Genomic DNA, 12,946 nt, shown 5'->3' on the forward strand with positions numbered 1-12,946 from the left:
GTTCAAAAGATGTTGCAGATAGCAGACTCGTTCCCTTGTTATTTCTATCAATTTGTTGCTGATTACTTAGTAGCGACTTCTTCTTCTCCTTCTTCCCTTCCCTTCTTCTTTGTCTTCCTCCCTTCTTCTTCTTCTTCTTCTTCTTCTTCTTCTTCTTCTTCTTCTTCTGTTCCAGGCTGGATCGACGCTGAAAACAGAACGCAGTGCAGAATTCCAGCAGGTGTAATGTGTGTGTGTGTGTGTGTGTCTGTGTGTGTGTGTGTGTGTGTGTGTGTTGTGATAATGTTATACATGCCAAATATAAATGTAGAAACTAAACATTTCAAGTTGTGTTTTTCAGAAAGTTTACAAAAGGAGAATGCGGAACTGAAACAAGGTGAGAGATGAAGACAGAGAAACGCACTTAAGCTTTAGTCTTCTGAAACATGCTTCAAGCTGTCAAGCCAACCTGCGCAGTGGAGAGACGAGGATTAACCAGCCGAATAGATCCCTCCCCACCCAGGCGTCTGAAGCCCGGCACCCTGGGGACTCTATGGAAACCCCCCGGGAGCTCCCGACCCCAGCCAGCGATGGCATAGCCCCGGATTCGAACCAGCAATCTCCTTTAGGGCTATAGGGCTCATCCTGAGCAAAAAAAATAATAATTCTCAACAAGCTTATGCCTAGATCAAATCAAAACTTTTTGCTAATTGCAAATTCAAAACCCGCAGTGTTAATGGCAGTGGGTTCCCTCTGGGGTAGAAGGAATCTGACAAACCAAAAAAAGACGCTAGCATCATCATCAGGACCAGGTTTTTAATGTGCAATTAGCGGGTGGGTGAAAGTTTTCATTTGGTCTAGAGAAGTGTTGAATTTAAATCAAGGGAAGTAATGTTAAAACTTTACAATGCATTAGTAAGACCTCACCTAGAATATTGTGTTCAGTTCTGGTCACCTCGTTACAAAAAGGATATTGCTGCTCTAGAAAGAGTGCAAAGAAGAGCGATCAGAATTATCCCGGGTTTAAAAGGCATGTCGTATGCAGACAGGCTAAAAGAATTGAATCTATTCAGTCTTGAACAAAGAAGACTACGCGGTGATCTGATTCAAACATTCAAAATCCTAAAAGGTATAGACAATGTCGACCCAGGGGACTACTTTGACCTGAAAAAAGAAACAAGGACCAGGGGTCACAAATGGAGATTAGATAAAGGGGCATTCAGAACAGAAAATAGGAGGCACTTTTTTACACAGAGAATTGTGAGGGTCTGGAACCAACTCCTCAGTAATGTTGTTGAAGCTGACACCCTGGGATCCTTCAAGAAGCTGCTTGATGAGATTCTGGGATCAATAAGCTACTAACAACCAAACGAGCAAGATGGGCTGAATGGCCTCCTCTCGTTTGTAAACTTTCTTACGCTCTTATGTTCTTAGTTTACAAAATTCTCTTTTTATATTTCAGAAAATGATCAACTTGTAGAACTGAAACAAGGTGAGTTCAACCACCTTTTATACATTTCAAACATATTTTATAAATCAAATTTAAAAAATGTTTATAACATTAAAGATTATAAATCCATTGAAAGTAATACTGAAAAAAAACTGAAATGAAATTCAATATGAAAAATTATAATACTTTCTAAGTGTCATGACTTTTCTGTCTACTGTCATGACTTATTTAAGGCGGTACAGCTGGATTACAATTTTAGTTCTTTGGTTTGTTTAATTGAACAATTCCTGCTTTGAAACTTCACGTTGTTGTTGTTAGATTTATTTTTGTATATAATTTTTACATTTGTATTTAAACATAAATCTATCAAATTTGAATCCAGCTACTGTACCACCTTAAATAAGTCATGACAGTAGATAAGTAAGTCATGACATTTTCCCAGCATGTAAACCAAGCCAGTGACGTAGTTTCCCTGTTTTTTCTAATTGATATATTTGTGGTTGTTCTGTTGTCCAATCATTACTCAGAAAATCAAATTCCAAATGTCTTTATAAAATCAAATTGTAATCATTCCTTTTCTAATAACCATATTCTGTTCCAATCATTTATGTTATTTTTCTGTGTTTCTTTTCTAGTTCATGATCAATTTTTAAAGAAATTTAGTCCTGGTAAGACTATAAACACTTTTTTGTTCTAAATTAAAATAAGTGAACAGAATTCATTTAAAAATGTGCTTAAATTAGATTTAAATTGTGTAGCTTCTAAAAAGTTTTAGATTCCTTATATAATTGTATTATTATTTATTTCTTAGCAGACGCCTCCCTTATCCAGAGCGACTTACAATTGTTATCGCATTATTATTTTTTTTACGTACAATTACCCACATATACAGTTGTGTTTTTACTGGAGCAATCTAGGAGGTAAAGTGGACAAAAATAAATGGAAGCACCTGGGTAAATGAGGGACACCAAGTATATTGAAAGCAAGGGCTTCCACACAGGTGTGGCTCATGCGTTAATTAAGCAAATAACATCCCAGCATGCTTAGGGGCATGTATAAAAATGCTGGACAGGCCTGGTTGCCTATAATTATGGCTAGCATGGCTGCAAGAGGAGACCTCAAAGAGGGGTGATTGTCGGGGCGCGTTTGGCAGGAGCTTCAGTGACCAAGACAGCTCAACTTGCTGATGTTTCACGAGCAATGGTGTCTAAGGTGATGTCGGCATGGAACTCCGATGGAAAGACATCATCAGCAAAGGGCAGCAGTGGGCGGAAGTGCATACTCCAGGATCGTGATATCCGTGCGTTAATTCGAAGTGCAAGGCAAAACAGACGAGCAACTGCAGATCAATTGACTGCAAATTTCAACCTGGGGCGCGAGCAGCCAGTTTCATCAAAAGCGGTCCGCCGAGAACTCCACAGAGCGGGATACCATAGTGGCCCAACACCCTATTAAGTAACTTTACATTGGGGTTTACATTTTTTTGTCCACTACCTGCTTGCTCAGGGGTACAGCAGCAGTGTGTGTGTGTCCCTACCTGGGATTGAACCCACACAACACCCTCCCTTCAGGAGTCCAGAGCCCCCCTCACCACTACTCCACACTGCTGCCCTTGTATGTAAATCCCCAATTATTTTAAAAATAATTAAAAAGCTCAGAATAGGTAAATTGTTAGTTCAATTGAAAGTGTTGCTGGAACAGAAAACACCAGGGATTAAGAAACACTGGTTTCAGACGTCTGTCCCCCGTAGATTGATCTTGTATTTATTCATTTATTTGTCTGTTTGTTTGCAGGCGGTTTTTGCAACGCTTGTTTCAGAGAGAAGATGGTTTTGCTTGGGTTCAGTCCTTTATTAATTGCTTCGCTGATCGTCAACTTTGTGTCTTCAGGTAAGAACTGGATAGGGTGGAAAACCCTGTTCTACACTAGCAGGGTCTCAGAAACAATTGGGTATTCCAAATTGGGAGAAAACGGGGGTAAAAGATAATTGCTGATTTGAAATTTTAAAAAGTGTGTATTTGAACGGCAATTTTTGCCTCTGAAATTATTTCTTCACAGTGTCCAGTCACACAGGAATTGACTGTTCATGTATGTGTTTATTTGTTCACAGGAAGCTTGATCAAATATGTTTCCATGAAGAGTATTGTGGGTGTTTCATTCATCAGCAACTACATGTGCTGTTGTGAACCCAGAATAGGTATACCTTCTTTATTGAAGTTAATCACTAGCATGCTTTTCAAAGGGGGTTCCTTTATAACTGCTAACAGAACTACATTTGTAGTTTGTCTTGTAGATCTATGATGAGGGATGATGGGAAATGTAGTTCTGAAGTTCTTCTGAAGGGTACATGTGAAGACATCTTGGAAACAGAGCACAGCAGACTGCAATTTAATAGTTTAAAAAAGTGGTCAGGATGTCAATAAAATACAAAAAAATACACACACCTTAAAGAGGTGTAGTACCAGCATATAGGAACATGTAACACACACACACACACACACACACACACACACACACACACACACACACACACACACACACACACACACACACACACACACACACACACACTGACACACACACTGACACACACACACACACACACACTGACACACACACACACACACACACACACACACACACTGACACACACACACACACACACACACACACACACACACACACACACACACACACACACACACCTTGAGGTCTCCTTTTAATTAGAAAGTTCTCTTTATTTTCTAGAATGTTACAAACTTGCACAGCTGCAACATTTCATTGTCTAATGAAACAGGTTAATTCAATTTCCAAAAATCCTTTAGTAGTCCAATGTATTATTTTACACTTGTAATAAAGATCATTACTTTTATTAGACAATACAACTTTTCCAACTAGGCTAGTTTACAGAGCTCTGTTTTTTTCTCATAACCTTACAAACTAAAACAAATTGAGTTCATACATGTGATACATTTCAAACATCTTTTATAAATAATGTTATAGCTCGCAATTTTAAAAAAACAGCATAGTTTTCTAATAAAGATCCAAAGCCATCTTCTGTTCCAATAATGAATGTTTTTTTTATTGTGTTTTTCTTTTCTAGATTATGCTGAAGTTCTGAAGAAATTAAGTAAGAATTATTTTCATTTTCTTGTGTTTACTATAAGTCGAGAAATATTTGCAGCCAAAATATTTGGTCCATGGGGGCTCCCGAGTGGCGCATCCAGTAAAGGCGCTCCGCGTGGAGTGCAGGATGCACTCTATAGTCTGGAGGTCGCGGGTTTGAGTCCAGGCAATTCGACAGCCGACCGAGGACGGGAACTCACAGGGGGGCGGCGCACAATTGGCCGAGCGTCACCCGGGGAGAGGGAGGGTTAGGTTGGCCAGGGTGTCCTCAGCTCACCGCGCACCAGCGACCCCTGTGGTCTGGCCGGGCGCCTGCGGGCTTGCCTGTAAGCTGCCTGAGAGCTGCGTTGTCCTCCGACGCTGTAGCTGTTGGATGGCTGCATGGTGAGTCCGCAGTGTGAAAAAAAGTGGTCAGCTGACGGCACACGCTTCGGAGGACAGCGTGTGTTCATCTTCACCCTCCCGAGTCAGCGTGGGGATGGTAGCGGTGAGCTGAGCCTAAAAATAATTGGTCATTCCAAATTGGGAGAAAATAATAATTGGCAATGACTAAATAAAAAAAATAAATAAATATATATTTGGTCCACAAGATTTTCTAATTATTTCGCTCCACAAATGTTGTCCATGACTTGCTGTTGCCCTGAATTTTGTATCCTGAGCCAAGAATATTTGGTTTTGTTTTTGATACCCTAAAATCGCACAATAAAAGGCTTACAAATATTTCTGGATTTCCAGTATTTTCTAGGTACTAGTAGGAATTGTAAAATAAACATATTAGATGTTCTCAGTGAAAGCCCTGATGAAGACTTCAAATGGAATTGCTTGTCACTGAATTCATTTAGTTTCTTTTCGAATGAATAAATTCAGAACAGGGTTTAAAAATAAGGGCTAGGGAAATCAAGTTGGGATGTGCATGTGCGCGCGTTTGTGTGTGCGTGTGTGTGTGCGCGCGCGTTTGTGCGTGTGTCCGCGTGTGTGTGTGTTACTGTACATGTTCCCATATGTTACTAAAACTGTTTAAATAAGGTGTGTGTATTGTTTTATTATTTATATCTTTTTTTACACTATTAAATTGCAGTCTACACCGTGCTCAAGACCGCTTCACATGTACCCTTCAGAAGAACTACATTTCCTACCACCTCCATGCATCATACATAGGAGGATGATGGGAAATGTAGTTTTGAAGCCATTTTGGAAACAGAGCACAGTGGACTGCAATTTAATAGTGTAAAAAAGTGGTCAGGATGTCAAAATAGTAATAATAACTAGCCTTATCTAAACAGTTGTAGTAACATATAGGAACATGTAACACACGCACACACATAAAAAAAGCTTGCGTTCCCCTTTAAATGCTTTTTGGCTGTATTCTTATCTTCTAGTCTGCGTACGATACTGCAGCTGGAGTTCTGCATGCTGTTTTCAACCCGGCTCCAGCCTGGAATGGATCTGGTGTTGCAAAATCAGCAACATATTGGCAGTAATAACACATGACTCGGAGAACTTTGCTTAATTGCTACATCTTATTTAAAAAAAAATAGCTTAATGAATAAGTCATTTTGTATGGTTTGGTAGGGGCTGTGTTTCTTCAGTTAGTCATGTTGTTATCAAGTAACATGATGCTGTACACACGAGAGAAAGAAATACTGTACGCGACAGAATGGATTCAGTGTTATCACTGTTTTGTTACTGTGGATTAAACACCAGTATATAAGTTCAAAAGAAGATGTGTAAATTAAGGAAAGATATCAAACTAGTTCGCTTGTTATAACTGCCAATCTTCTTCTGCTGCTGCTTCTTCTTCTTCTTCTTCTTCTTCTTCTTCCTCCCTTCTTCCTCCCTTCTTCTTCTTCCTCCCTTCTTCTTCTTCCTCCCTTCTTCCTCCTTCTTCCTTCTTCCTCCCTTCTTCCTCCCTTCTTCTTCATCCTCCCTTCTTCTTCTTCTTCCTCCCTTCTTCTTCTTCTTCTTCTTCCTCCTCCCTTTCTTCTTCTTCTTCTTCTTCTTCAACATCCCTTCTTCCTCCTTCTTCTTCTTCTTCCTCCCTTCTTCTTCCTCCCTTCTTCTTCCTCCTTCCTTCTTCCTCCCTTTCTTCTTCCTCCCTTCTTCCTCCCTTTCTTCTTCTTCCTCCATTCTTCTTCATCCTCCCTTCTTCTTCTTCCTCCTTCCTTCTTCTTCCTCCTTCTTCCTTCTTCTTCTTCATCCTCCCTTCTTCTTCCTCCCTTTCTTCTTCTTCTTCCTCCCTTTCTTCTTCTTCTTCCTCCCTTTCTTCTTCTTCTTCATCCTCCCTTCTTCTTCTTCCTCCTTCTTCCTTCTTCTTCTTCCTCCCTTTCTTCTTCTTCTTCCTCCCTTTCTTCTTCTTCCTCCCTTTCTTCTTCTTCTTCTTCATCCTCCCTTCTTCTTCTTCCTCCTTCTTCCTTCTTCTTCTTCTTCTTCTTCTTCCTCCCTTTCTTCTTCTTCTTCCTCCCTTCTTCTTCTTCTTCTTCCTCCCTTTCTTCTTCTTCTTCCTCCCTTTCTTCTTCTTCTGCTTCTTCTTCTTCACTGGAGCCGTGCTGAAATCCGCATGCAGAAGTACAATTAGAATGTCAATTTCCTCTATAACACTCACACCACTTGTAACATGTCATTGTCTTTCTTTAGATGTAGAGGGATATGTTACAAACGGAGGTAAATACAGTCAGTCTCTTTAAATGCATTTTTATTATTGAGAATATGCTGATTTTGAGTTGCTAATCCATCCCTGTTTTTGTTTCTTTCAGTATGGCAACAGATTTGTAAAGCCAAAAGTAAGTTTAAATGTACCGCTTCCATGTTTACTGCATTCTTATGATGATAAAATCTATTAGGATATTGTGCAACACCATTCAGGTTGATATAATTCATATATGTACATTATATAGAGCAGGGTTTCCCATTCCTGCTTCTGGGGGACTCCTGCCTGCCCTGCTGGTTTTTGTTCCAACAGCTCTCAATTACTTAATTGGACCCTCAATTGAGATTTCAAGTTCCTAATACCATTTTATTTTTAACTTAATCAAAGCATCTGAATCAAAGCATTCAGATTTAGGCAAATTATTAGTTAAATGAGGTAATTATTATTATTTGTTTATTTAGCAGACGCCTTTATCCAAGGCGACTTACAGAGACTAGGGTGTGTGAACTATGCATCAGCTGCAGAGTCACTTACAACTACGTCTCACCCGAAAGACGGAGCACAAGGAGGTTAAGTGACTTGCTCAGGGTCACACAATGAGTCAGTGGCTGAGGTTGGATTTGAACCGGGGACCTCCTGGTTACAAGCCCCTTTCTTTAACCACTGGACCACACAGCCTCAAACAGTAATTGAGAGCTCAGTTGGAACAAAAACCAGCAGAGCAGGCAGGGGTCCCCCAGGACCAGGATTGGGAAACCTGCATTTCATTCTGGCTGCTTTAGTCTAATCATTGCCCAATTCAGCTTGTGTGTGTGTGTGTGTCAGTGTGTGTGTCAGTGTGTGTGTTACATGTTCCCATATGTTGCTACAACTGTTTAAATAAGGTGTTCATGTTGTTTTTTATTATTATTTAGTAAATCCTGACCACATGTTTACACTATTAAATTATTCTACAGTGCTACAGTTTCCAAGATGGCTTCAAATGTACTCTTCAGAAGAATTTTAGAACTACCCTGCTCATCATAGATACACGAGCAGGAGGATGATAGGAAATGTTGTTCTGAAGTTCTTCTGATGGGTACATTTGAAGCCATCTTGGAAAGCAATTTTCACATCTTATAGTGTAAAAAAGTGGTCAGGATGTCAAAAAAATATATAAAATAACACTGTGCACACCTTATTTAAACAGTTGTAGCAACATATGGGAACATGTAACACACACTGACACACACACACACCCACACACTGTCATTGTATTGACTTAGCACTAAAGTCATTGTATTTGTCTTGCTCTTAGTGTATTACTTGTACTATAACACTTGAAATGTATTTGCTTACGATTGTAAGTCGCCCTGGATAAGGGCGTCTGCTAAGAAATAAATAATAAAAACACTGACACACACACACACACACACACACAAATGAGTTCCCCTTCAAGGCTTAACAGCTATTGAGTAGTTTATAGATAAACATAGAGTAGTAAGTAGTTGTTTTAATTCATTCCAATAGCTAAACAGTTCCCTATGGTTAAATTTTCTATCCTAAAAAATATTTTTGAAAAAAGACGGTTAAAAATGAATAATTAAAAGGCTTTGATTAGACAAAGTATTGGTTCAATTAAAGGTTCAATTAAGTAATTGGAAAGAGCTCAATGGTTGGAACAAAAACCAGTAGGACAGGAGCAGGGTTCAGAATCACTAATTTAAACACTACTGAAGCTGATTCATGAGTTAATTGACTCGATTACTGGGCTTAATTAGTCAGAATTACCATTTGTTCCAGGTATTTAGCAAGTGATGATTTAGAGATACCTACAAGAACTGCAGGATTGAGTCTCTCCAGAACCAGGGTCGGCCATTCCTGGTTCTACTTGATAAAAGATGGCTTCTTATTTTGTTCCTTCTCATCAGCTGAAGTGACCCTGAATCCTGACACAGCCGGCCCGGGACTCACAGTCAACGTAGACGACTCACTGGTGAAATTCACAGGGGACAGAGAAGCAGAGTGGCCCAGTGTGCTGGGCAGGAAGGTGTTCACCTCAGGGAGACACTACTGGGAGGTGGAGGTGAGAGAGAAGGGCTACTGGGCTGTGGGGGTCTCCACACACCCTGGAGAGAAGATCATACCTGAGAAACCAGAGGAGGGCTACTGGCTTGTGAGGCTGTCCGCTAGAGGGAGGAAGTATGAAGCAGTGGGCAAGAGCCTGGTCACTCACCCTCCTCCATCCCTACAAGAGAGACAGTCCCCTCTCCCTCTCACACTGAAACACAAGCTATATAAAGTGGGGATGTATCTGAACTATGGGAAAGGGGAATTGTCATTTTACAACGTCTATGATGCTGACAATAGATATGCAATGCATACTTTTAAATACAACTTCACTGAGGTGGTTTACCCCGTCTTCAGCCCAGGCTGTCACGATAAAGCACCTTTGAAAATCACCAGGTTTGATTCAACAAGCTCTCCATTCAGAATTACAATTTAGCATTGCTATATATATCTACAGCATTGCTTTATCTACAGCATCACAATACGGCATTGCTATATATATCCACAGCATTGCTATATGTACGGCATCACAATACAGCATTGCTATATCTACAGCATCACAATACAGCATTGCTATATCTACAGCATCACAATACAGCATTGCTATATCTACAGCATCACAATGCAGCATTGCTATATCTACAGCATCACAATACAGCATTGCTATATATATCTACAGCATCACAATGCAGCATTGCTATATCTACAGCATCACAATACAGCATTGCTATATCTACAGCATCACAATGCAGCATTGCTATATCTACAGCATCACAATACAGCATTGCTATATATATCTACAGCATCACAATGCAGCATTGCTATATCTACAGCATCACAATACAGCATTGCTATATCTACAGCATCACAATACAGCATTGCTATATATATCTACAGCATTGCTATATCTACAGCATCACAATACAGCATTGCTATATGTACAGCATCACAATACAGCATTGCTATATATATCTACAGCATCACAATGCAGCATTGCTATATCTACAGCATCACAATACAGCATTGCTATATCTACAGCATCACAATACAGCATTGCTATATATATCTACAGCATTGCTATATGTACAGCATCACAATACAGCATTGCTATATCTACAGCATCACAATACAGCATTGCTATATCTACAGCATCACAATACAGCATTGCTATATCTACAGCATCACAATACAGCATTGCTATATGTACAGCATCACAATACAGCATTGCTATATATATCTACAGCATCACAATGCAGCATTGCTATATCTACAGCATCACAATACAGCATTGCTATATCTACAGCATCACAATACAGCATTGCTATATCTACAGCATCACAATACAGCATTGCTATATCTACAGCATCACAATACAGCATTGCTATATATATCTACAGCATCACAATACAGCATTGCTATATGTACAGCATCACAATACAGCATTGCTATATCTACAGCATCACAATACAGCATTGCTATATATATCTACAGCATCACAATGCAGCATTGCTATATCTACAGCATCACAATACAGCATTGCTATATCTACAGCATCACAATACAGCATTGCTATATCTACAGCATCACAATACAGCATTGCTATATATATCTACAGCATTGCTTTATCTACAGCATCACAATACAGCATTGCTATATCTACAGCATCACAATGCAGCATTGCTATATCTACAGCATCACAATACAGCATTGCTATATCTACAGCATCACAATACAGCATTGCTATATGTACAGCATCACAATACAGCATTGCTATATCTACAGCATCACAATACAGCATTGCTATATCTACAGCATCACAATACAGCATTGCTATATATATCTACAGCATTGCTTTATCTACAGCATCACAATACAGCATTGCTATATCTACAGCATCACAATACAGCATTGCTTTATCTACAGCATCACAATACAGCATTGCTATATGTACAGCATCACAATACAGCATTGCTATATCTACAGCATCACAATGCAGCATTGCTATATCTACAGCATCACAATACAGCATTGCTTTATCTACAGCATCACAATACAGCATTGCTATATATATCTACAGCATTGCTTTATCTACAGCATCACAATACAGCATTGCTATATGTACAGCATCACAATACAGCATTGCTATATCTACAGCATCACAATACAGCATTGCTATATGTACAGCATCACAATACAGCATTGCTATATATATCTACAGCATTGCTATATGTACAGCATCACAATACAGCATTGCTATATGTACAGCATCACAATACAGCATTGCTATATATATCTACAGCATCACAATACAGCATTGCTATATCTACAGCATCACAATACAGCATTGCTATATGTACAGCATCACAATACAGCATTGCTATATGTACAGCATCACAATACAGCATTGCTATATCTACAGCATCACAATACAGCATTGCTATATGTACAGCATCACAATACAGCATTGCTATATGTACAGCATCACAATACAGCATTGCTATATCTACAGCATCACAATACAGCATTGCTATATCTACAGCATCACAATACAGCATTGCTTTATCTACAGCATCACAATACAGCATTGCTATATATATCTACAGCATTGCTTTATCTACAGCATCACAATACAGCATTGCTATATGTACAGCATCACAATACAGCATTGCTATATCTACAGCATCACAATACAGCATTGCTATATGTACAGCATCACAATACAGCATTGCTATATGTACAGCATCACAATACAGCATTGCTATATGTACAGCATCACAATACAGCATTGCTATATGTACAGCATCACAATACAGCATTGCTATATATATCTACAGCATTGCTATATGTACAGCATCACAATACAGCATTGCTATATGTACAGCATCACAATACAGCATTGCTATATATATCTACAGCATCACAATACAGCATTGCTATATCTACAGCATCACAATACAGCATTGCTATATGTACAGCATCACAATACAGCATTGCTATATGTACAGCATCACAATACAGCATTGCTATATCTACAGCATCACAATACAGCATTGCTATATCTACAGCATCACAATGCAGCATTGCTATATCTACAGCATCACAATACAGCATTGCTATATCTACAGCATCACAATACGGCATTGCTATATATATCTACAGCATTGCTATATCTACAGCATCACAATACAGCATTGCTATATATATCTACAGCATTGCTTTATCTACAGCATCACAATACGGCATTGCTATATATATCTACAGCATTGCTATATCTACAGCATCACAATACAGCATTGCTATATATATCTACAGCATTGCTATATGTACAGCATCACAATACAGCATTGCTATATCTACAGCATCACAATGCAGCATTGCTATATCTACAGCATCACAATACAGCATTGCTATATCTACAGCATCACAATACAGCATTGCTATATGTACAGCATCACAATACAGCATTGCTTTATCTACAGCATCACAATACAGCATTGCTATATATATCTACAGCATTGCTTTATCTACAGCATCACAATACAGCATTGCTATATGTACAGCATCACAATACAGCATTGCTATATCTACAGCATCACAATGCAGCATTGCTATATCTACAGCATCACAATACAGCATTGCTATATCTACAGCATCACAATACGGCATTGCTATATATATCTACAGCATTGCTATA

The 12,946-nt window shown here is 39.1% G+C and overlaps 1 protein-coding gene and 1 long non-coding RNA gene across 2 annotated transcripts; both read left to right on the top strand.

Moving 5' to 3' along the window:
• The first annotated feature begins 339 nt into the window (after nt 1-339).
• LOC131725053 (uncharacterized) lies at nt 340-2,098 on the top strand. Its single transcript, XR_009320410.1, has 3 exons — nt 340-376; nt 1,442-1,471; nt 2,065-2,098. It is a non-coding gene; the product is annotated as an uncharacterized LOC131725053 (long non-coding RNA).
• Nucleotides 2,099-3,243: 1,145 nt separating this feature from the next.
• Nucleotides 3,244-12,374, top strand: LOC131725081 (E3 ubiquitin-protein ligase TRIM39-like). The gene is made up of 6 exons (XM_059018607.1): nt 3,244-3,319; nt 3,541-3,627; nt 4,534-4,560; nt 7,191-7,217; nt 7,310-7,336; nt 9,114-12,374. The coding sequence occupies exons 1-6, from the start codon at nt 3,256-3,258 to the stop codon at nt 9,686-9,688; spliced, it is 807 nt and encodes a 268-aa protein (XP_058874590.1). The 5' UTR covers nt 3,244-3,255; the 3' UTR covers nt 9,689-12,374.
• Nucleotides 12,375-12,946: the final 572 nt, after the last annotated feature.

Source organism: Acipenser ruthenus, chromosome 60 (assembly GCF_902713425.1).
Source record: "Acipenser ruthenus chromosome 60, fAciRut3.2 maternal haplotype, whole genome shotgun sequence".
Classification (NCBI taxonomy): domain Eukaryota; kingdom Metazoa; phylum Chordata; class Actinopteri; order Acipenseriformes; family Acipenseridae; genus Acipenser; species Acipenser ruthenus.

Excerpts from the sequence above, each read along its gene's own strand:
- LOC131725081 (XM_059018607.1), top strand. The coding sequence starts at position 3,256 with ATGGTTTTGCTTGGGTTCAGTCCTTTATTAATTGCTTCGCTGATCGTC. Across the intron at positions 3,628-4,533 it reads CTGTTGTGAACCCAGAATAG|ATTATGCTGAAGTTCTGAAG; the intron begins GTATACCTTCTT and ends TTTCTTTTCTAG. Across the intron at positions 7,337-9,113 it reads ACAGATTTGTAAAGCCAAAA|CTGAAGTGACCCTGAATCCT; the intron begins GTAAGTTTAAAT and ends CCTTCTCATCAG.